Consider the following 23998-nt stretch of genomic DNA (forward strand, 5'->3'; position numbering starts at 1 on the left):
TTCGACGCTTCCATGGATGAGAGACCAGTGTTGGGAAAGTTACTTAACTGTAATGCATTATTTACTACTTATTACTGTCATTCCAAAGTAATTAGTTATATTATAACATTACTGTATTTAAAATGTAAGGCATTATAGTACTATTGCATTACTGTTACATTACTCTCGCCAACATACATGAAAATATGGATTTGCCATTCTAATCGTAGCTCCTTATGCTCATTCCACATCCAGTGGAATGACCTTAAACTCAAGATAGGTAAATTTAGTTCCTCAAAATAAATATTATTGCTCCCTTGGACTTGTAAATGATGACTAGTTCACTGAAAATGTAAAACAAGAACATACAAATAAAACGGCCAAAACAAAGTTCTCTGCATACCAACAATACACCAGCGCCATTTCAAGCTAACCAAATGAACTGCATTCATGGTATCGACTGCTTCAATTAATATGTTCAAAATGTTTAGGAGTGTTTTTTGGGGGCGTATTTTTTATATTATAATGCTTTGTCACGCCCTTTATTGTCATTTGTACCAAATAAAATACTACTAGGTTTTTTTTTTTTTTTGCAATGCCTTACTCTACCGTGTTACAGCAAAAAGTAAGGCATTACTCCCAACACTGTTAGAGAAAAGCTGAATTTGTTAAAAAGCAGCGACAACACCACCGAGAAACAACAAAGATTTTAAAAGTGTAAGATACAGATATTGTTTTTAGACCACGGGCTAAAAGATACAGAGAAAAAAAAATATGACAGAATTGTAGTTGAACATTTGCTGACCAATTTTCTGCTGGTTTCTCTGTCTGTTTCTTTTTCTCGTTCTTTCTCTTGGCTTCCAGGGTTGTGACTCCTCAGTAGCTGCTGGGCATCATGAATGGCCTGGGTGATCACATCACTGTCTCTGAGTACATCTTTCACACCAAACACAGAAAGAGTGTTTAGGTTAAAAAAATAAAAACAAGACAAGAAAATACACTAAATAGTTATATGTTTTTTATGCAATAATCTGTGAGCGTCAAAATAAATCACCCATTCATTGAAAAAGAACATTTAGGAATGTATTCCTTCCTTTATAACATATTTTTCAAGTATTATAATTAACTACTGGAAGGCTAAATATTGGCCTTTTGTTAGTTTTTCTTGTCATTTTTTATTCAACTATTTCCATAGTTTGGGAGAAAGAAGACAGGGAAGTGTTTGTTTTGCTTGTCATAAGACAAATCGTGTGTAAATTCACTCCTTTGCATGAATCAAACTTTTGAAGAGTCATTGTGCCCAGAAATGTTACTAAGTAAATGGTAACACTGTTTTAAGAAGCTGTATGTTTGATGAATAAAGATTGTGATGATTATCACCGGAACAAAAGTGACATACCATAATAAGGTGCACTTTTTTGCCCTAAAAAATGAAGGCCAAAAGTATGGGTGCATTTTATAAATGGTAACCTAAAAAAAAAAAAAATCGTTTTTTTCCCCCACCACCATTTGAGGAAGTTTGATCTGTCAGTCACATAAGCTGAACTTTGACACTCAGATGTGCATTTTTATATCAGCCGTATTCTTACTTACAATAATTACCTTAACGGGATGTCAGGTAGCTGCTAGCGGCCAGTGCGCTAACAGCAGCTTTTGTTAATTGAGGTTGTTACAGCATTATTTTCAAAAAGAGAAGCAAGCAGACTGAACCAATGTCCGAGTCTATCCTCTTTCACACAGGAACATTACTAAAATCGAGGAGATCATGTAAAAAAGTTGCAATGTCTCCAGCTGATTCAATCAAGAGTGGCAAGGTAAGCAGCCGAGTGCTTCGATTAAAGGGTGTAAAAAAGTTGCAATGTCTCCAGCTGATTCAATCAAGAGTGGCAAGGTAAGCAGCCGAGTGCTTCGATTAAAGGGTTACATCGAGAGGTATTCCACTTGACTCGTTTATTAATTGCAGTCTTTGGGAAATAACACTGCCCTGCAAATGGCTGGCAACCAATTTAGGGTGTCCTTTGCAGACTGCCCGAAGCCAGCGGGGATAGGCCCCAGCAAGGCTGTGACCTTTGTGGGGTTAAGCGGCTCTAGAAAACGGATGGATGGCATTTGCAAACAATCAAAAAACGGTGAAACACGGGTGCTGCACAGCTTCAGGTATTTATGGTAAAATGAACTCGAGCCGCCTCGCGAGGTAAATAAAAAACAACTGCTTGGAGCACATTACACTGGTGCTGCGTTAATTGACCGGTCACTATGTGGGGAATCTGAAACACACTTAACTTTACATGCAACAAATATATAATTATGGATATGAAAACAAGAAAATATGAAGAGTTTAGGAAGATAAGATTGATTCTGTTTTGCTGTAGTTTTGACATTATTGCCAAAGTGTTGGTGCTTCTTATACACAGTAACATAGAAAATACCAGGATTTGACCCCAATATTATGGGTGCGTCTTATACTCGGGTGCGTCTTATATTTGGGGAATTGCAGTAATTGACGAGAATGTCAAATGAAGTTGTAATTCAATTTTGATATCAAGGAAGCTTGACTGATTATTTGATAGTGTCACAGGAGAGTGATTTCAAGTCATCACTCACTGAGGGCAGACTGAGGTGGGCTGTTTGATGTGTCCTTTGGCACATCTCTGTGCCTGTAGGTACCGTGCACCCCCAGCGATCCAACCTCCATGCATTTCGGACTGGGGGCTTTACCCAGTTCAAAGCCTTTTTGCTTCGACGTCAGGTTCAAGGGCTGACCAGATTCCTAAACCCAAAGTGAGAGCAATGTCACAAAAAATACATTTCAAAACGAAACCATGAGATTTACCCTTCGATGTCGGCCAGACAATCAACCATCGGTGTCTACAAAGAGATCCAATGGTGTTTGCATCAATCAGTAAAAAAGAAAAGGCAAGCGTTTTGGCAAAAGATCTCATGGCTGCTTCACAAATGACGGTAGCCCCTTTCACACCGCAGAACCGCTTTCACTGTCCCGTGGTAGTTTGCATTCCTTTTCCGTTCAAACAAATAAACATTCCAGGTCTAGAGGGTTCCTCTAAACGTCTAACAGGAACCGTCTAAGCGCCTAGTTGTGACTCGGGTCTTTGGCTACGTACTTGGGTAGCTAGAGGGGGTCGTGTTGTGCTAAGTAATGCTGGTTGGTTGATTGAACTTACTACGTTGATTGAACATACTGTATATCAATGTATTAGTATCAAGCTAACAGAGCTACATATAAATAAAGAAAAAGCTAGTTAAGCTCCATTCTCGTGCAGTGTGTGGCAGCTTCTTTAGTTAATCATCCTGCTTGTTTGTCATTCACCTTTGTAATTAGGGCCACTTCTTAGACAGGAGGGGAAGTGTGAATTGTCCCTCTAGCCTCACGTCATCAGTTGAATTTGAGTAAGCTACTCCGTCCGCTGTCCCTTGGTATGAACACAAATTCATGGGCCGCAGACAAGGAACTTTGCACCCGGAACCCCCTTGACCGGGAACTCTTGGAAGTTCTTGGACTGTTCGGTGTGAAAGGGGCTAATGGAGGACCTGGACGACATCAAAACAGCGGTGATGACGAAGCCGCGCAGAAAAATACTGAAGGATCCAAGAGGGAAGGGGAGACTGTTTTTTACTAAAGGGAGATTACGTTTAAGAGAAAAAACTTTGTAGTCTTGATTGGAAATATAACTTGGGTAACACCCGTCTTGTAACTTTTCCGACACACCTCAGATGCATTCTGTGCATGCTATTGTATGTGTCAATCAGGCATGTCTCAGCGTATCTGTCACACCCTTTGTGCTTAAACATCTTTCTTTTCTGTTGGTATACTTCCCTTTTGTTTATTGAGCTCTCATAATCGGTCTCAAGCTTGAGAACCTGCCAGCTCCATACACGCACATACAAAAACGAACAAAAAACACAAGCCTTTGAAAACAGGGTGTGTTCTGTTTGAGAACTCCTATACGTGTAGACTCTTGAATAGGAGGATTGGTTCGTTTGCATGTAAGGTGTAATAACACTGACGTTTAATAGTAAAGGAAAACTATCATTTGTAGCTCCAACAATAACATTTGTGCTTTAGATTTCTAAACATATAACAAACAAGGTTACGTTCAGACAAAAATATGTAAGGCGGAGCTTACATATTTAAAAAAAAAAAAAAAAACTAGCAATTTGTATGTGATACCTGTCGGATGGAACTACCGTTCCTCTTCACAGGTGTGGACAGCAGATGCAAGGGATAGTCCACAGCTGAGGAAAAAAAAATATATATATTTTTTTTAAAAAGTGGCATGAAAGAAATTCAGTCTACACAAGGGTGAAAACAACTTTCTTCCCCATTGCTCTATATTTTCAAACTTTGTTAATTGATAGCAAAAATGTTCCATCTCTTGTTTTGCCTAGAAATGAGAAGTTCTGAAAAGGACATGACTGGGACTGGGTGACAGGAAGTTGCGATTAGCAGACTTAAAAAAGTAAAAACTCATATTCGACATAATGGCTAGGGCAACTAAAAGCAACAAAAGGGAACATTAAACTTTTACTGTTGAGAAGAAAGATGCAAAATATTTTTCTTCGGTTTACAAATGGACCCTGGGCTACGACACGCGATTTACAGTTTCACTTAACATGGCTCATGTGCCATGTAAGGATAAAAACAGTCAAATGGAATCCTGAACAAAAATCTGGGCAGAGACTCACAACTCATGCAGTTTCAAAGTAAAAAAAAAAAAAAAAGTGTGACAGGCCAACAAGGTATCCAGAAATGCCTTATCTCGATAAATTACATAACAAAAATAATTATATCTGTTGGTGGCACGGTGGAAGAGTGGTTAGCACTTCAGCCTCACTCCAAATTGCCCTTAGGTGTGTTTGTGAGTGCGGATGATCAAATCTGTGTGCCCTGCAATTAGCTGGCATCCAGTTCAGGGTATTCGCTTACTACCCAAAGACAGCTGGGATTCGCACCCGCAAGCCGATGACCATTGTGAGGACGAGCGATTACAAAAATGGATGGATGGACGATATTTGTATGGTACAACTTTTCTACTTATGGTACATCTTTGCCGCTTATTCCTCGAAATTTCGAAATTTCAACAAAAATGCGTTCAAATGATTTCTTTCACGAACACAACATTGACACCTCACACTTTCATGGCAAACTCACCTGGCTTGCATGGAATTGGTTGCAATGGCAAGCTTATCTGTGGCTCAGAGGGGACTGAAAGATTGTGGGTGTTGGGGTGGAAAGCAGGGATCATCACATAGGGCATGTTGACCTGCTGGGATGAGGCAGGACAAATCAAACTATCAGCAACATGACAAGATTTGTCAAAAGCAAGGTCTTGGATATATAATGTGTCAATAACTAACTGTAAATTGGATAAGCTTGTTGTGGGTGGGAGGGAAATGCTTTTGTGACGTATTGAAAACGTATTATGTGGTCAAAAGAGCACCTTCAAAGGACAGTGAAACAGTATAACCTAAAATAATCACCATACCTTCACAGAACTTAACACATTTATGTATTTGGTTATTTTGAACTTCTTGACAAGATGACCGTTCCTAATCAGTATAAACCTGTTTAAACCTGTTGAAAACATTTGTATCACATGGTATGAGCAATTTCACGAGTAATACAATTTCTTACTTGATGGATTTAAATTTGGTAAGCACTAACCTCTAAACTGGTTATGTGCATTTATAAAGTTTGGTGCTTAACAGTTAATTATATTGATTCAGTAAATTCGCAGCATTGGGAGACCCTAATATAGATAGTCTTTGGTCACTGACTATATCCCTTGTCTGGAAATTACCACTTTTTTTTTTCTTTTTGTACAATTCTTTTTTTTTTCCCCTTAATTTCAACCACCATAGTAGGGTGGTCAACTTATAACCACATAACTTAAAACCAGACCAATTTTCTCAGCACATCAACATTCATCCGATTGAGAAATAAGTCGTAAAGAATCATTTCATGTACAGGGGGTAAAAAGGTTAAATATGGATGCACATACTGTAACTGGTACACAGTTATGCATGCACGACTGAAATCACTAATGTGTAGCGTCCCATGCTTCACAAAACCGGTGCATTTGATACGGGGTTTTTAGTCATCCTTTACTTGACAAATATGAAAAGAATGTAGAGCAACTTATGGTTAACGAACACGCTAACATAGAAGCAATAGCTAATCACCCTCTTGCTAGGTGGCAAGACAAACTGCAGGAACAATGCAGACAATATATAATAGTTTTCTCATTGAGACGATATCAGATTCTGATGTTATGATAACCTTGGGTAAAAATATCACAGTCTTGCATTATCACGATTTTGAAATTTCAAAACATATAATATTTTAAATCTTTATTAAATCTTGATTAAAATTGCCATTTTTCTTTGTTGCTCAATTTTCAATTTCCGACAATGTTATTTTTTAAAAATATATAATAGCAAGTGCTAATATAATAGCACTTGTTACAATAACAAACATCTACCAAGCTAAATTAAACTCAAACAAACATCCAGACTGGTGTTCTAGAGACCATCTCTGATGCCACTAGGCATAAAAAAAACAAAAACAAAAAAAAAAACAACCTCATTCTAAACAGGTACAGCGTAACTCAAACCACAGCGGATTGTTCGAGTGCCAGATAGCTTGACTACAAGCTCGTAGCTCACTTGCAATGTCGCTTGCTTGTTTCTGAAAGCTGAAAACGTACCAGACAGCTGACTTGGTTCATTTGGAAGGGGCTACAGTTCAATTTTCTAGCCTTCTTGACCTACACTTTAGACAGACTGCTCACCTCCTATCTCGTGCAAAATCACATAAAACCCCCCGTAAAAAAAGTATCTGATAACATGTTAGCCAGTTTACCCACAGTAGTTAGCTGCAGTAGCTAACTCATAGCCCGTTCTGGAAAGGTAAGCCAGAGCCACAGGACGCACAAAAATAAATTGGAGAAAAAGTTATCGATCCGTTCTCATTGAATGCAGTCTTGTTGTGCTATCAAACTCTTGTGACACACGAAAGCTACATGGCCGCGAATGTGATGGCAACGTAATGTACTGAGAAATATTAATATTTTTGAGTTGGGTAACAGTTTTTCATACAGTAAAATTCCTCTACAACGAAACCTGCATGTGCAAAAATAAAAATGAAAAAAATCCATGCATTGAAGCCTTTCCCATTTTTTTACTTCCCCATACAGTGAAAAATCCCCTGTTGCATAATACAAAATGTTTTATTTTCCTCCTTTTTCCTTGCCCTGAAATTCACTACGACGAAACAAGCCTGAAGCAAAAATCTAGCTTGGTTTATGCTTGACGCACCAGCACGCATTTTGCAGCACTTTATAGTCTTGCCCCCGCAGCCAGACAATATTCTCTCATACTTTTTTTTTTTTTTTAAACAGCCTCCTCAACTCTCTCCAATGTGGTGCTTGCCAGGAGTTGCTTATAGTATTTAGGTCACAGTATTCCTCTTCAAAATTTTCTGTCAACTTAAACGTTGTTGGTTGGAGGTATAACCCCCCCAAAAAAACAAAACAAACAAAAACACTAATAAATACAAAAAATAACGATTTAAATCGTGCAAATTGAACATTATTTTAAAGAACACCAGCGGAGCCAGTAGAAGGGGTCATATCCATCCATTATCATTATTTTGTTGTTTTAATTTCATTGGTTAAGGAGGATTTAGAGTATTTGTAGTGCTAATTTCATCATGTTGCGCAAGATGCCTGCGACTTGTCAGATTACCAGGACTTTTTTTTATTTATTTTTTTTTAATTTAGTTAGAAACAGGCGTGTATGTGAGAGCGTGCGTGTTTGAGCTGACCTGAATCTGCTGCTGAAGAAGGTTTATCTTGTGCTGCTGCTGGATCAGCTGCTGTTGTTGTTTAGCAATCTGAGACACAATACATGTGATTGTTACATGCACATAAACACACATATTGCATTGTATGTGTCACGTAGAGCCCAGTGTGCACAGTTTGAGCAGGATCAGGATCTTAACCAGGCACTCAAACTGTGGCAAAGCATTTGTACTGCCATATATACACTTGCATCTAAAAGTATTGGGACAGTGAGGCCACCTTTGCTGCCACCAAACAAGAAATTAATAATTTTACTTGCCAGGCATTTACGTATGAATGTGATTTTGACAATATGACAAGATCAGTGTCATATTCACCGTCACTTCTTTACTCGGGCAGAAATCAGCCACCATTGGCAATCACTTGGTTTGAGTGGCATGTTACCTGTTCTTGCTGTTGCCGGGCTAGCTCCATTTGTTGCTGTTGTTTTTCCAGAAGCAAGGCAGCCATGTTCCTTTGCTCAGAGTGAGCACCCAGGAGTTGTTCTCTCAGTCCACTCAGTTGGTTGATCATCATCAACAATTGCAGCTCCTTATTTGCCAGAGACTCTGGGTTTCCTGGTAGTTGAAGGGGGCCAGAAAACTAACTTAAATTGCACACTGTAATGACTCTCAAAGTAAACCTATCCTTAAATTATAATATAATTAAAGTTAAAGCTGTAGATAGCAAAAGTTGATGACAACTCCTGTCCACATTGGTCGATGGTCACACTACTTTGCGGTTTTTCACTTATCACGGGTGGGGGTTGGGGGGTGGGGGGGTTGGTCCCCATTAACCGCGAAAAACGAGGGATCACTGTATATTATACTGTATGTATATGTCCAAAATAGAAGCGCAATATTATATTGGGAGCGCCCAGGCTGTCATGTTTCTTTTAGTTACAGAAAGTGAAGAAGGAAAACTTTCGCCAACACATTTCAAATCACTTTTTGGATTCCAGTTTGAGTCTTGTGTGCAGCTGAGTGAGTTTCTGGTTTGTATGCCTGCAATTGGCTGGCAACCAGCTCAGGGTGTCCCCCGCCTACTGCCTGTAGACAGCTGGGATAGGCAGGATGGATGGATGTTTAATCTAATAAAAATATCAAATTTTTCTGAAATTACTAAAGTTTTTACTATCAACTACTGGCACTTGGTATCAGCGAGTATTTAAATGTAAGGACTTAAATGTAAGGACTGAGTACATGTACAAATATTCTGTCTAAAAAAAACTGGTATTAAGTATCAGCACTTAAAATGAAAAAAATATTAAAACAAAAAACTGGTATTAGTGCATCCCTAGTAAGAGGTTTCTCATTCAATGCCAGTAGAGAAGAACAGTGAGCAAGTACAGAAAGGGTTAGATTGGTGTAGACCACGTGTCATCAACCGTTTTGAAAATGAGAGCTATTTCTTTGGTACTAAAATGAAGGGCTACCAGTTTATATAAAGACCCTGATCATGTTATTGATTTTTCACAATAATTCAGAAAAAGCTGTAGTAAATATGTAAATCAAGTGTAATATGTAATGTATATGTCATATATGCATAATCGTTTGTAAAATTCCTAGAAAATCACAATGCTCCATCATTTATAAACTATTTGCAGAACAGGTCTGCGGGCTACTCATGTGATCCTAGGGGCCTACCCAGTGCATGTGGGCACCACGTTAGTGACCCCTGGTGTAGAGGGCACATTGAAAAAAAAAGACATTTTGAGAAACTGTTTCAATTCTATTAAGGCTAAAATCATTTCTCATTTAAAAAATTGGACCAAAACAACAGCAAGCAATGACAAAACAGCATTTACAGGTTTTACAAACAGTTTCGTAAAAACCCTCCGTGAATTGTCACCTTACCGTGGTGGAGGGGTTTGCGACCCTAGGAGCTAAGTTGTCTGGGACTTTATGCCCCCGGTAGGGTCTCCCATGACAAACAGGTTCTAGGTGAGGGACCAGACTAAGTCCGGGGCACAGACCCTTGATGATGTGTAAAATTAAAATAAATTGCATTTTGAGTAGTTGTGTATGATACAAATGGTCTTGGAAAGCTTTTATTATGAAGTTCTTCCCAAAGTTTTAGTTCTTTCCGTAGACAGCGGTCTGTTTGCCATGCTAAAATAACCATGCTATAATAAGGACTTGAGTAGGAAAAAAGGGAGGCTTGGGGAATCGGTGATCCCTATCTGGCTCAAATATATGTCCATCTTCTCCGAGTACCCCGATCTCCTCCCACGTTCCAAAAACCTGCATGGTTGGTATATTGGACACTCCAAATTCAGCGTGTATTTTTGATGTTACAAAATACTATATGAGTATATCAGAAATCAAAGTATTTAAAATCCTTGACAACTCTTACTTGCAATTCTATGCAGGAATGACTGCACCGGCATTACTTCAAGCTGAGCGGAAGGCTAAATCTGGGTTCCTATTCTTCAGGCATGCTCTTTTATCAGGTCACCCCGGCCAATAAAGTAAGCTGACGCTGCCGTATACATTTTGGTCCCACAATCCGCAATGAAATTGTCCGAATCATCACGCTGTATGTGGGCTTTTTTTTTTCTTCTTGAAATTAGGTAAATAAAAATCTCAAAATGGAAATATGTTTAGTCAGACCTAAACTTCTGAATATCGCAAAGTGGAGGTACATATCTATCTTCCATTTCCTAGCATAAACATGGATTTCCCGTCGCAGATATCTGCAGTTGAACTGTACACATTTGTAACGACTAATGCAAAAGTGACATAATTCTTCTCACGTGAAATGAAGTTGCAGTTGTCTGAAATGAAATAAAAAAAAATGTTGATGGGCTTGCCATAATTATCTACTCTGTCATGTTCTGTCATGCTGTAACATCGTTTAGTGGCCACTGCACACCTGCAATAGTTACAGAAAGTATTCCGGAAATATGGAAAAAAAAAAAGCAGAGTCGAAGCACCAACATTCTGCTTTCTGCATAGCAATTTTTTTTAAATTATTTAATCACAAGAGCACACTGGGAGATTTGATGTGACATCCCCAAGGCTTCGCTCTTTTCCCTTATTCTCATCTGATGCCCATTCTTACTTGAAATTAAATGTTATGTCTGAAGCCATGTCCGTCAGTCATTGTACTACTAACATCTTATCAACCCATTCTAATGTGAGGAAAACTACTCAGTGCAGACGAAGAACTTTTTTTTAATTTATTTATTTAAATAAGGAAATCCTGTAAAGCAGAGGGGGTATGTGAAATAAATGTCTTGAGTGCTGTTGTACTAAGACATCATCATTAAAGGTTGGGCTTTTGTCAAAATTAAGATAAGGGGCTACAGAAAGTGGATGGATGGATGGAAGTATAGCACAAAGTGAATGAAACCCTTTGAAGGTTTACACTGACCTTCCTTGGACTGTCCTTTTGGTGGATCCTGTAGCTCTGTCTCTTTTAGTGTCACTTGGCTTTGTATGTGTGGCAACTCTTTACCTGGAGAATCCTCCTGCGAAATAATACACACATCTTCATCAATATATTTAATACAGTCACTCCAAATATTCAAAATTGTGTGTAAATAAACTTGTCTCAAAAACCAGATGGAACTGTTTTGAAATAACTTCCCTCGTATTAGTCAGACTTCCTGGCCCTGATGGCGCTTTGTTCAGAGGCAGTGTACTTAGCTCTAAGTTTGGCGTTTGAACAGCCTAACCCTAGAGGGTGTGACTGACATATGCCGTTTTTACAGGGTGGTGTACAGAAGATTGGGCCTCACAAAGTCTGCCTAGCAACAAGTGGCTGTACATACAACATGTGTAAAACAACCTAAGCAAATCTGTGCTTGATCAACAGTCAGCATTATGCGTTGAGTTTCATGGGAGGGGTGGGGATGGGTGGGGAGGGACAAGATAAGTGCCAGGCAAAAGTACGCAAACGTCTAGACGCAAACGCTAAAACTAATGTTACAGCAAGAAAACTATTTGAAGTTTCAATGCTTTATTTTTTGACACAATTGAATGTGAATTTATCTAAAAGCCCTTAAAGTCATCATCCCTTTCTGAAACGCCAAATGGCTCCGCCCGTCCCTGTCGTCCTCACTTCCCTGCTCGTCATTTGCGCAAACATCCTCGTTACTCTTCCATGGGTAGTCATTTTGGGACTCGTCCAATTTGTTTGAAATGGAGGTCTTTGGAATTGATTTGCTGATCATCTTATTTGGGACATTCTTTATATTCTTAAGTGACGACTGAGCATGGAACATTGCCCTTAGCTGTTTCTCCCATCCACCTGCCGACATCCATGCCAACTTGTTCAAGGGGCAAAAGGAGACATGTCAATATGTCATTTCCCTTTCAAAATATTACTTATTTCGAGATTTGAATTATTATTCAAACACAGAGTGTGGAAAAAATAGTCCGTTTTGAGTTATGTGGGTATATGTCGACCCCCCCAATATGGGGGTTGCAAATGAGACAAAAAAATTCACTTGTACACGGAGAAATAGGGTAGTTTGTATTTGAAGTGCGCTTACCAAAGGTGAACAGGAGAGCGGTGGTGTAAGTTGACGAGCCACCAGTGGCTGATTCTCTGGCCAGTCACAAGAGGGAGACATCTTGAGAGTAGGTTCAGTGTTGTTGATGAATGTAGCTCCTTTACTGATTTCCTCCTGTTCTAATTTGACACCAGTACAGGTCATGCTGCCATCCGCATCAGAGAGGAGGTTCAGTGCTGGAGGGCTGGGCTCAACCATTCCTTTAAGACAACACACATAATTATCACTGGGCGTGAATAAGCTTATGATTCATTTGTGCTTTGATGTTTTACGTCTTCAAAGTAACTTGATAGCATCCTGACAAATGCATTTTACACCTGCAAAGGTTTTACTAACTGACTGCATTGTTTGACTGTTTCTATATCAGTTTCAGATCTACTGACAGACAAGCATCAATGTATTTTAACTCAACGCTAAAGTCATGGTTGAGTGTTAATTGATGGCTTTGTTACCGAAACCTGAAAACCTATTGTTTGCATATGTGAGTAATATGAGACAAAGCATAACACACCTCACTTATGAGCTGGTGTTGCATCCAAAGGTTGAGTGAGCAAAAAAAAAAAAAAAGAAAAACGACTGAGAAAGTGTGTTCATTTGTGTCTATATGTTTATATTTCCTAGTTCTGCAACTGAATGAAAGAAAAACGCAGCAGACAGCAGAACAAAACAAACAGAAATTGCAGGGCAAAAAGGGCACATATATATAAAGAGGAAGAAAAAAGCCATTGTTGGAGCTGGTGAACAAAGGAAGCAAGGACAATGGGGGAGAGACTGACAAAAGCCGCCGGCCGTAGGAAACAGGCTGTATAACAATGCCAGCGGAATGTGCCGACCAACTCGGGAACACGGCAAAAAAAAAAAGGAAAAAAAGTGAAGCGCCACCATTCTGCAGAAACATGATGATGATTAGGGGCCCCCTCCTTAAATGAAGCCAGACTATAATTTGGGACAAAGACACTTGTCCACTATGGTATGAGGTTTCACACCTGTGTGTGAATGTGTCAATAAACAGTTACTAATCTTGGTCAACAACATGGTATGAAATAAGACAGTATCTACATCACATAATACATAACAAATAACATAACGAATGTAAGCAACAAATTAAGGTTGCTGTACTTTGTTGAAAGTCAATAGCTGAGTTAAATAGAGATACAATAAGGTGGCTGAACTGATTTCCTTCCCAAGTAATTTTGTTGCGTTAAGTGTTAGTTTAGTGTCAAAGAACAGGATACACAAGATGACACATGTACACTTGTATACGTTTTGTTCTTGTTGAAAGGGGAAGTTGGCGTATTTGGGAAGTGTATTGGCTTGTTTACGGCTGTTGAACTGTCAAACAATATGTAATTTAGCAACATTACCACCGGTCACAGGACTAGAAAACGATGTTCAAACCACTCAATCTATGTAGTATCTATGTAGTTCCATCGCGAGCAAAAGCATCCAGAAACTAGTGCTTAAGCTATCAAATAACGTGTGTTACAATTGCCATATTTTCTGAACAATAAACCACAGTGGTAAACTACAGGTATATAAGCCCCAGTAGCAAAAATTGAGTAAAAAAAACAATTTTTGTCATGGATAAGCCGCACTGGACCCGCAGGATATAACCTCAGATATTTACGCAAAAAAAACAACAAAAAAGTCATGGCTTATAGCCCGAAAAATACGGTACAGATATTTAACATGCAGTGCGACAAAGATATTTGACTTTATAAAGCTGTTATTTACTTGTGCAAACTAATGAAAACAGACCCTTCCATTGACAGTCTGCCTAATAGTATGGTGCAAGTGTGGTCTAAAAATGGTTTCAAACCTTTAAATTTTAATGTATGGCTAATGGCAAAACTGAAATTTAATGATAAAATCACTAACTCTTTCACTCCCATTGGGACAATGCGTCCCACAACTTCTCAAAAAAATGGCAGTGGGTATAGGAATGGTAGCAATAAGTTGAAATGGCATCCCAGCGGTTCATTACACACCTATCTACAGATTTTAGTGGCATTTAACTTCGTCTTTCGAGCCCAACCACAGAATCTCATTCGAGCTTAATCTGTTCCGTGGTTGGGCTCGAAAGACGAATTCACCGTACGGCGGGCAATCCAAACCTATGTTAGATAGCTAATGCGTTTAGAACCCCAGGTAAAAACATCAAAATTGAAAAAAGAATAGTCAGTGAAAGGATTAAAGCAAAATAAAAAGAAAACATTAAAAGTGTGACAAAACCATTATATAAACAGCTGCAAGTTGAACAAACTACAGAACTTTAACATGACTGATACACCTGCCATCATCAGCATGATACACATTTAATTAGTACAGTATGTCAAATTGTTCTTAGTCTTCATTATTCATACAATGGGTGGGTTTTCCTTTATTGATAGCCATGGAGGAAAGTGGAGTGACAATGAAAAACCAAAACAGTGTTTAGCCAAGACATAGATGTAAGCTTATGGTTCTTGAGCTGTGGTACAGCTTTAAAAAATGGTAACACAGTTTCCTTTGGTCCATGCCGGAAGTTATTCTTGGGTCTGCCATTCAAGTTTCACAGTCTCAAGACGAAAGCTATCACAGGTGGCGTTCACACACTGTTGTATGTCATCCGATACAATGGCATGCACACAATTTCAGTGGCTTACTGAGTTGTTGAGAGGAAGGAATGTGTCAAGGTGAATTTGTTAAACAATGCAATTACTGCAACAATATAAGCCTAGGTTACTTCCAAATCAGTCTCTTTTGTTTAAACATACACTGTAGCCTACGTGGAACCTGACTTTGACTTACAGCATGTCTACGCACAGTCTGTGTGGCACTATATACTGTAAGTAGTATTGTCATCTTACGCCTTACATTTTGTTCATTTGGTGGCCACCTCAAGTGTTTTTTATTTTCCACATTAAATCATCATGAGCAGAAAACTCAAGATATCTGTTGAGCATGAAAACACAAAACAAAACAAAACTACTACTTTGAAGATAAATGTCAGCATATTACACTTAAGTCCACTGACAATGAACTGCCGGAACCGGTTTACAATCATCGTAAATGACAGAATGAACAATGCCATCGTTTTTTTTTCCTTTTTTTTTTTTTTTTTTAAACTAAAAGGGCATTTAGTGCTGTAAAATGCATTCTGTCATGAATAAATATATATTATAAAGATTTTGTGAAAAAAGAAAAAATTGAAGCAAAATTTAAACAAGAAAAAAAAATACCAATAATTCATTTTGAACATTAAATATGACCTGAAAAAACACTACATTTAAAATCATTTGCAAATGATTGTAATATATCTTTGTTTTTATGCATGGCAACTTCATTAGAAGCAAGGTTTGTATATATGAATCAGTAATTTCCACCATCCCCTTTCCCAAAATGCAATTACGCAGTAAACTTGATTTTAAACTGTATTGTGTAGACTTAAGAGTTGCCCTTTACTGGCGTTAATGTGAATGCAGCACGGGTACTCCGGTGTCTCAGAGAGACCATACTTTGGAAGCATACGCCAAGCCACTGAAAGAGCGAGCAAATACAAATACAATTCGCCCTTGGTTTCAATGCACAAAAACGAGAAATCTACGAAACTGAAATCTACAAAATCAGCAAAAACGACAACACCGATTAGTTACCACAGGCTTCTGCAGTCATAAAAAAGGAGGCCTCAGCTGGAAGCGGGAAGTTTATCGGCACAGACACATGACGACTCACACAAGTGCTGCACAGTACGGACTCCATGGCGAAAATCCAACATTTCCATACTTTTCTAAATTCAAACACAACTCCACCCAGTCAAGTAGAAAGCAGGACAATGATCCAAGCACACAAGGATTAACAACGGGCAACAACAAAGTGGATGCAGCGAGCTGTCCGCAATACAAGGAAGCTACAACTGGTATTTTTGGCTGTAACTTCTTGTTGTATCGCAATGTTTTGGTGGCATTTTCTTTTGCTGTGGGGTGTGAACTCAAATGCGGAGAATAACTAATCATCTTAACTCCCAAAGCGATCCTTGTGCACCCTAGGGAAACTGCGTCGAGCGGCGTCCTGTCTCCGCTTCTCCACTTTCTCCTTCTTTTATTCATGATTGACATTCAAATCTTCTATTTCCTCTTTTTTTTTTAATGTTTTTATTCACCATTGGCATACAAATTAGAAACTCAAATTACAAACAAGAAGCTCGGCTGCACAGAAGACATAACTGACAACTAAAATGTGATTTGAATTACGTTGCTGAAAGTTGATCTTTCGCTTTCTGTAGCTAAAAGACACATGACTGCCCCCATCTGAGCGGCGCTCCGCATGTAATATAAATAATGGTTACTAGGACTACACTTATGTATAACAAAAAAGATGTTGATTTGATTTAACACATTTATTGATAGCATATTGAAGTTTATCGTGTGTTTTGAAATTGAACTTATTAAATTATTAAATATTATATATTGTCATATTGTAGGGAATCAAGCACTAAGATGCTCACGTTTTTGTTTGAGGGCAACTTGTTTCTAGTAAGATAGGATCGCCGGACCACGAACTTTCAAAGCAGATGCATGAAAAAAAAACAAAAAACAGTATGTTAAATATGGATAAAATACATGCAAAATATGTGGTTTTATTCTTTAGTATACAGTATTTCAATTTTAATCATATATTTTTCAATGCATTTAGAAACATTCCACTATTCCAAATCAACAAGACACAAGTGTTTGAACCAGACAACAAAATAACCCGTGGGTTTTTTTTTCTACTCCAAAGTTCCCTCTTGAAAAATTATTCAAGGACACGGCAAACACAGCTTGGTAAATTTGGGCATGTGTTTAGTGTGAATTGGCAGTACGGTGGTGGTACTATTAATGAAGTAACAAAATGAGGAGCCAGTTATTTTCTCAGTTTGGGCAGGGCTGGTGCTGAGAGAGCAGCAATGAGCAACAATGCACAAAGACAGGTGGAAGAAAACACTCATCTAGGTGTGTTTTTGGCAAGGAATTAGCATTTTCACATGGCCAAAAGCTCAAAAGGTTTATTTAACATGTTCTACATAACCACTTAAATAGATAGAACATATGCTGTATCACCACCATGTTAGTAATCATTGTGTCCTTGTAACTGTGTAAATAACACTTGCTTTACATCTCACTCAAAGACAGATTGTGTTTATACAGTAAAGATGCACTAAGCAGAACAAATACCTATATGACACAACCAGGCATTACCTCTTTAAGCCTTTTCAAAACAAGTAAATGATGGTGATATAAACAGCAGCCTGTGTAAAGCCTGTCACAGGGACAATTACAGATTGACATGAGTATAACAATAATTTGAGAGGATCACACAAAAAAGGATAAAGGGTAAAAATGAAAGAATTTTAAGAACCAGTTTTCATAATTTTAAGATTTAAGATGTTTGTTAACCCTTTCTAGTACGGATGAACTGGGGATGGAACGAATATAACACAGAACCAACCATTTCTAGGTGTATTGGAAGCTTCTTCTCATGTCACAAGAAACACTTCTACAAGTCACAACAAGTCAAAAATGAACAGTCTCCCCTGGGAATTATAGAGCTCTCATCTGTTGTCCTTCTGTTCTTCTACTTTTACATCTTTTTTTTTTCCTCCCTCGACTGAACCAGCAATGCAACTTATTAGAATTATGTTGTCTCCTTTGAAGCGCCTGAGGCAGAAAAGCACAAAGAAAAGTGGGTGAGAGCCAACTGCCAAAATGAACAGTTTATAATGTATTATACTTCTATAGAGGTTTACTTTGGAGTAAACAAACACGTTACAGTCTCTTACAACATAAGAGACGTCTGACCTAATTTTCTTCGTGGTGAATGGACAAATACTCAGCCACGCAATCATTTAGAACTGTCAACGGGGCATATTTTCAGTACCTGTTGGTGTTGCTGTGATTTGTGAATACGGTACTTTTGACATAGTAAAATTTACATATTTTTGCAGTGAGGCATTTCTTGGCAGATACTGTAGCTAGCACTGTCATGTATGACAAATGTTAGTCTATGTGTTAACAAGTGCGAAAACACCAAAAGCAGTTTGTTAACGCCATTACCATGCTAGCTAGCGCCAGTCTTCTCGCAGTGGCCTGGTTTCTAAAAATCCCAGTCAAGAGTTGAAAAACTTCCCTGAAAGGAACCACTTATAAATCATGCTGGGATTTCTTCTCAAATTCCCCAGCGGCTAATCGGTATTCACAGGTTGCTTCAACAATTGAGGGATGTGATAAAGGATTATAATTATTAAACTTAGAAAAAGGAAAAAAAGCTTTTACAGATAAAGACATAAAAATTGTAAGAATTGGAGGTTAGATGAACTATTATTTTTGCATTGTTAGAATGTCAGTGCAGGTAAAACTTACTGACTTAATGACATGATTAAAACAGTAGAAACTGTAAAGAATTTGTGTAAAGAGTGTGTGTGTCAATTGACAAAAATTAGTGTTGCTAGAAGGGATAAACTAATGTTGTTATTCTTTAGTGAAACAAGAAAAGAAATCAAACATGACCAAGACAAAGCTGCATGTCATGGGCAAGCAAGAAAATGTAATCATCTTAGCCAACCAAGGAAGGCAAATCGGGTCCAAAAGTCGCTATCCTGCATTTATTCAATGTCTCCCTTCTATAACACACCTGATTAAAACGAGCTGGATCATTATCAAGCTTCTGCAGAGCTTGCTGATGCACTGATTATTTGAATCAGGTGTGATGTAGTAGAGCGACATCAAAAGCAATGCAGGTATGCGGCTCTCTAAGACCACAGTTGTCCCACCCGATCCAAGCTGTCTAGTGTATATAACAGTACAAGGTTTGAAATAAAAATTAATTTTTACTGAGCAGTTTTGTGAATCATTAACTAAATTTGATCAATTTTCTAATTTTGTGGTGCATTTTTTCCAGATTAATCCTGGGGATCTGAGGCAACAGTTTTAGTTATAACTAAGTTCTATAGTATAGTCTAACTCTATAGTTTAATAACTATAGTTCCAGAGCTTTCTGATTTATTTGCATGAGTGGGCGGAGTCTCCAGCTGCGTACCAGCAGATTGTTGTCATCAAGGGACTACTCCAGTGCAGCACATGACAAAGGACATTGTCTGATTAATCTAATGATTATTATGTTTTTCAGTCTGTGATTCCAAGTGGTTTTCCGCATATTGTGCCTGCCACACTTTTGAATAAGTACTTAGCGAGCGATCATTTGCGTCCTTCCTTGGAGAGTCCGTGTTCCCTTCTTTGGTGTTCTACCATTTGTTACCTTGTTCCCATTGACAGTTTTCTCTCTGATGCCTTTGGTTGTTAACTCCATCTCTCTTTTTATTTGGTTGATACTTTGTTCATGTTCTACCTTTTAAGGATTGTTTGTGTTGCTTTTGTTATCAAAGGTCTACCTTTTATTCCATTGCTTTGGGGTCCTTTGAAATAAAAACCACATGCCGAAAGCATGTGCTAGATCTTGCGCTCATGTAATAGTAACTTGTGTCATATCATACAATGACCGCATAACTGACCATTGCTGTCTTCGTCCCCTCATAGAGAGATAGCTCGACAGATAGACATCTTTGTTTCATAAGTAATAAAGTGTTTGCGGTTCCCAATGTCATTCGCGGAAACCGAGTCAAAATGGCTCTTTCAATGTTAAAGGTTGCCAAACCCTGCACTAGACAGAAATGTGCCAGTCTCATCCTCAATGCATGAGTGTTGACAGCTCTGTTGGACGATGTACAAAACACAAACGTACATACGTAAGTTATGATGTACATGTTACGGAAGTCGTTATATCTTGAAACTATAACATTGGAGCAAAATATCTGGTTATAGTTGCTGAACAAACCAAATATGTTGTTTTGTTTTCTGATACATTTACATCTTCTGTTGAAATTTGACGGTGTTATATTTAAAAAAAAAAAAAAAGTCACAATGTCTCTGGTAAGTGGAACACACACACACAAACACTCACACGTAGACAGAGTTTGAAACTAAGGGATCTTGTGTTACTACCAGGGCCTCATTAGAGAATGAGCTCTCAAGGCTTGGGACACAAAAGCCTTACTCTCTTTGCCCAACCAATCCCTCTATTCCTCCGTCCTCCTGGCCTTTTGATGTCAAGGGCACTGAACTATTGTGCACAATCCAAAGAATCAATGCATCAATAAGCGACACGTACAATCTAAATTTGTGTGCATGGAGAAAACACCAAACCTTGATAAAAGTTGTCTAGTGCTCAGTGGATCACACAGTGAACCACAACTTGTCTCACTGGGTCCAGAGGCCACCTATCACGTGAGGAGCTGAATTTGGACCCAGACACAGAACACGGAAGTGGACAAGTTGGCTGTTTTTATAAAAATAAAAAATCCCCATAACCACAATGAGTGCCACAAACAGGACTTGGATAACTAGAACCAAAGAAGCAACCAGTCACAACAGTAAACACGGTGTGGCGAGGCGAAGAAACCACACGTTGCTGTGCTAGTGGAGATCTTTACTCTTCGCATGCCATCACAAAACTGATACAACAAAGTCCAAAACAGCAAAGACAAAGCCAACAGGTACAAAGCATCAAAGGATCATAGCGACATGCCTACTGGGTGAGAGACATGGTCCTAGTGTAGGCCACACAGCTCCCCCCCGAACACCCAGAAAGGCATAACGGAAAACCCGACAGGGTATTCACCAGTCTGGCACCCTGAGTCACATTCCGGTCCTGGGTGGTGTATGTGACACCAGGGCCCCAGGTGCGACAGGAGTAAGGGTGAGACGCTCAGCGTGAAAACCATAAGGTAGCGTTGGCAAAGGGATGTTCTGAAGTTCCGCAGTGGCAATGCTGACCTGCATGCTGGCAGGCACAGTGGCTTCCGAGGGACGGCAGGTCGCGGCTGCGTCCCAGTCTGTGCCTGGGCATGAACTTGCTGCGGCACCAACCCCAGCTGACCCGCTCCGATGTATACTAGGACCATACCTGCGGGCATGGTGAATCGGAGGGGCGGCTGAATGATGGTGGCTGGAGGCCTACTGCTGAGGCCGGACGGACATCGGTAGTAGATGAGGCCGCCCGGCTGGAAGATCCCGGTCGACGGCCAGGGACTCCGAAATTGGACTGCACAGCCGTTCTCACCAGCGCCCGTACCAGCCTGTTGCTGGCTGGCTCGATCCCTGGTGCACCAAGGGACTGGGCGACGAGTGAGAGGACACTTGTCGGGGTGCTGGCTGGCTGACGTGGTACCAGCTTGCTGCATTACCTGACGTATAATAGGCTGGTGGAGGGATGCCACGAAGTGGGACGTCTGCGATGATTCCTCGCTGAAACATTCTGACGTCCGGGGTCACCCATGTGGCGAAACTACATCTCCAACAGCCTGACGAAACTTTCTAACGTCTGGGATAATAATATGGCAAGATGACCCATCCGGGGTCACCCACTCTAACGTCCGGGGTCACCAATGTGGCGAGGCGAAGAAACCACACGTTGCTGTGCTAGTGGAGATCTTTACTCTTCGCATGCCATCACAAAACTGATACAACAAAGTCCAAAACAGCAAAGACAAAGCCAACAGGTTCAAAGCATCAAAGGATCATAGTGACATGCCTACTGGGTGAGAGACATGGTCCTAGTGTCCGCCACAACGGGACCATTAAATGACAAAGGTGAAAAATACATGATTAAGTATAGCAAGTGCACAGCAACTGATATCACAGCACGAGCAACCCGACAGGGCACGAATGTTCAGCTTAGTCACCATATCCTGGCATTGTTGAGCACGCCAAGCTGAACAATCTTTACACACCACAGCCCCAAAGATGGGGAGGGCTGTGTTTCGCTGCGGTAATGCGGTAATTCCATTTGCATCTTTTGTCATACTATGCCACATTATTACCTACACCATATTTGACTGATCAGCCTACTGCATTTCCACAACAGTCGGAACATAACTCTGTCCCTCTGTGCTGCACAGCACAACATCCATGGCTTTGCAATAGTGGCCATTAAATAAAAGCAAAACATAGTGCACTTGTCCAGCCACAACCGTCAACGGTCGCTTTCCAAGGCCTCCTAATCGTTTGCACCTTTCCTTTTCTTCTGAATAATAATGAGGCTGATTTACTGAGAAAGACATGTGAAACATAACATGAACAATTGATGTTCACACTGTGAGAAATATACCAGAATGCTGTGACTGTTCACAAACGTAAGCATAGCTGTTGATGTGAAGAAAATCCATTGGAAAATGTTCATAAGGACAATTTGGAGTATGAACATGAGTTTTTGTGAACCAAAATTTCACTTTTTAATTAAAAGTGGGGATGAACAGCAACGTGTAGTATCACAGTATCCTCTATTTTGCCAAGCCTTGAGTATTATATACTGGATAAATATGTACACACGTTTTGGCAAATTATAATTTGGCACAGAACAGAACCACAGAAGCAATCACAGACATGAAAAACTTGATGCTGTATAACCTGCTTGCCACTGCACAGCTATTTCTAACAGAAAACATATGACATTAAAAACCTACATTGTAAACAGTTGCAAGAAATATCAAATTCCTGCATAATTTAAAATGTACAAACTGTAATTACAATGGACTTGGTAAATGGACTTTCATTTATATAGCACTTTTCTACCTTGGGTACTCAAAGCGCTTTACACTTACTAGTCATTTACTTTCTGATGACGCAGCATCAGGTGCAAATGGGGGTTCAGTGTCTTGCTCAAGGACACTTAATGGTCTTAATGGTCGGGGGATCAAACCCACGGCCTTTTGGCTGGGAGACGACCACTCTACCACTGAGTCATGCCGCCCCAATGAATTTCGTACATTTAGTAAAACGTGAATAAAAAACTTAAAATCATTTGGAAATCAATTTTAACCAACTAGAGTATATCCCAGATCAATTTGGCAAGTGGCCAGTAAAAATATTTTTACGATTCGGCTCAAAAGGACTACAGTGACCTAAATATTGTCAACAATTCCTGGCGAGCACGCACTCTGGAGAGAGATGAGGATTCTGGTTGAAAAAAAAAAAAAAAAGCTTGGAAAAATTTCGATCGTTTTAATCGACTAGGATTCTCTACCTTTGTTATTGAATAGTGTTGTTTGTATGCTGTGTAGACTCTATTGACTGACAGAATATCGTCTAACTGCGGGGGGAAAGCCGCACCAAGTATAAAGTGCTGCAAAACTTGTGTCTCTCACACGTCAAGCATAAACCAAGCCTTAGCAGCAGCCTCAACTGAGAGAGTGGACCAGGATGGCGACGCTGAAGTTGGCTTCGCGGGAGCACTCCCAGAATTTCAGGTTTCAATTTAACCTTAAGAGCCTTTAGATGGCAATGTTTCCCACATTTTTGCACGACAAAAGCCTCTAGCTCTTCTCAACCCCTAAAATACAGTACTAGCTGTCAATTGAGACCCATTTAGAAAAATCTGATTGGCAAAAATTGGAATTGGAATAAATTCAGTTTGAAATGGCACTTTACTAAGTCCATACTCACTTTGACTGATTCTGGTACTTTTGGCAGCACCATCAGCACCAGAGTGAAATGGCACTGAATTTCTTACCTGATTCCGAATATACACCTTGCTGGTTGTCAAATGAGACCCATTTTGGAAAATGCGT

General features: G+C 39.4%; 1 protein-coding gene across 4 annotated transcripts in view; it reads right to left on the reverse strand.

Moving 5' to 3' along the window:
- sox13 (SRY-box transcription factor 13) overlaps positions 1-23998 on the reverse strand; it is a 51193-nt gene that overhangs the window by 8705 nt on the left and 18490 nt on the right. The window contains exons 1-10 of one of the 4 annotated variants that reach the window (XM_088423285.1): positions 21617-21990; positions 21337-21546; positions 12337-12557; positions 11214-11310; positions 8244-8416; positions 7823-7891; positions 5150-5261; positions 4169-4233; positions 2584-2749; positions 785-915 (exon numbers count right to left, since the gene is read on the reverse strand). In XM_088423285.1, the coding sequence (XP_088279411.1) occupies positions 785-915; positions 2584-2749; positions 4169-4233; positions 5150-5261; positions 7823-7891; positions 8244-8416; positions 11214-11310; positions 12337-12557; positions 21337-21546; positions 21617-21686 (1314 nt within the window). In that variant the 5' untranslated portion in view covers positions 21687-21990. Of the gene's footprint in view, positions 1-784; positions 916-2583; positions 2750-4168; positions 4234-5149; positions 5265-7822; positions 7892-8243; positions 8417-11213; positions 11311-12336; positions 12558-21206; positions 21547-21616; positions 21991-23998 lie in introns of those variants that run through there. The other 3 variants (XM_088423283.1, XM_088423286.1, XM_088423287.1) reach the window with 3 other exon arrangements.

The sequence above is a fragment of the Hippichthys cyanospilos genome, chromosome 9 (assembly GCF_059441005.1).
Source record: "Hippichthys cyanospilos isolate Australia breed blue-spotted pipefish chromosome 9, RoL_Hcya_1.0, whole genome shotgun sequence".
Classification (NCBI taxonomy): Eukaryota; Metazoa; Chordata; class Actinopteri; order Syngnathiformes; family Syngnathidae; genus Hippichthys; species Hippichthys cyanospilos.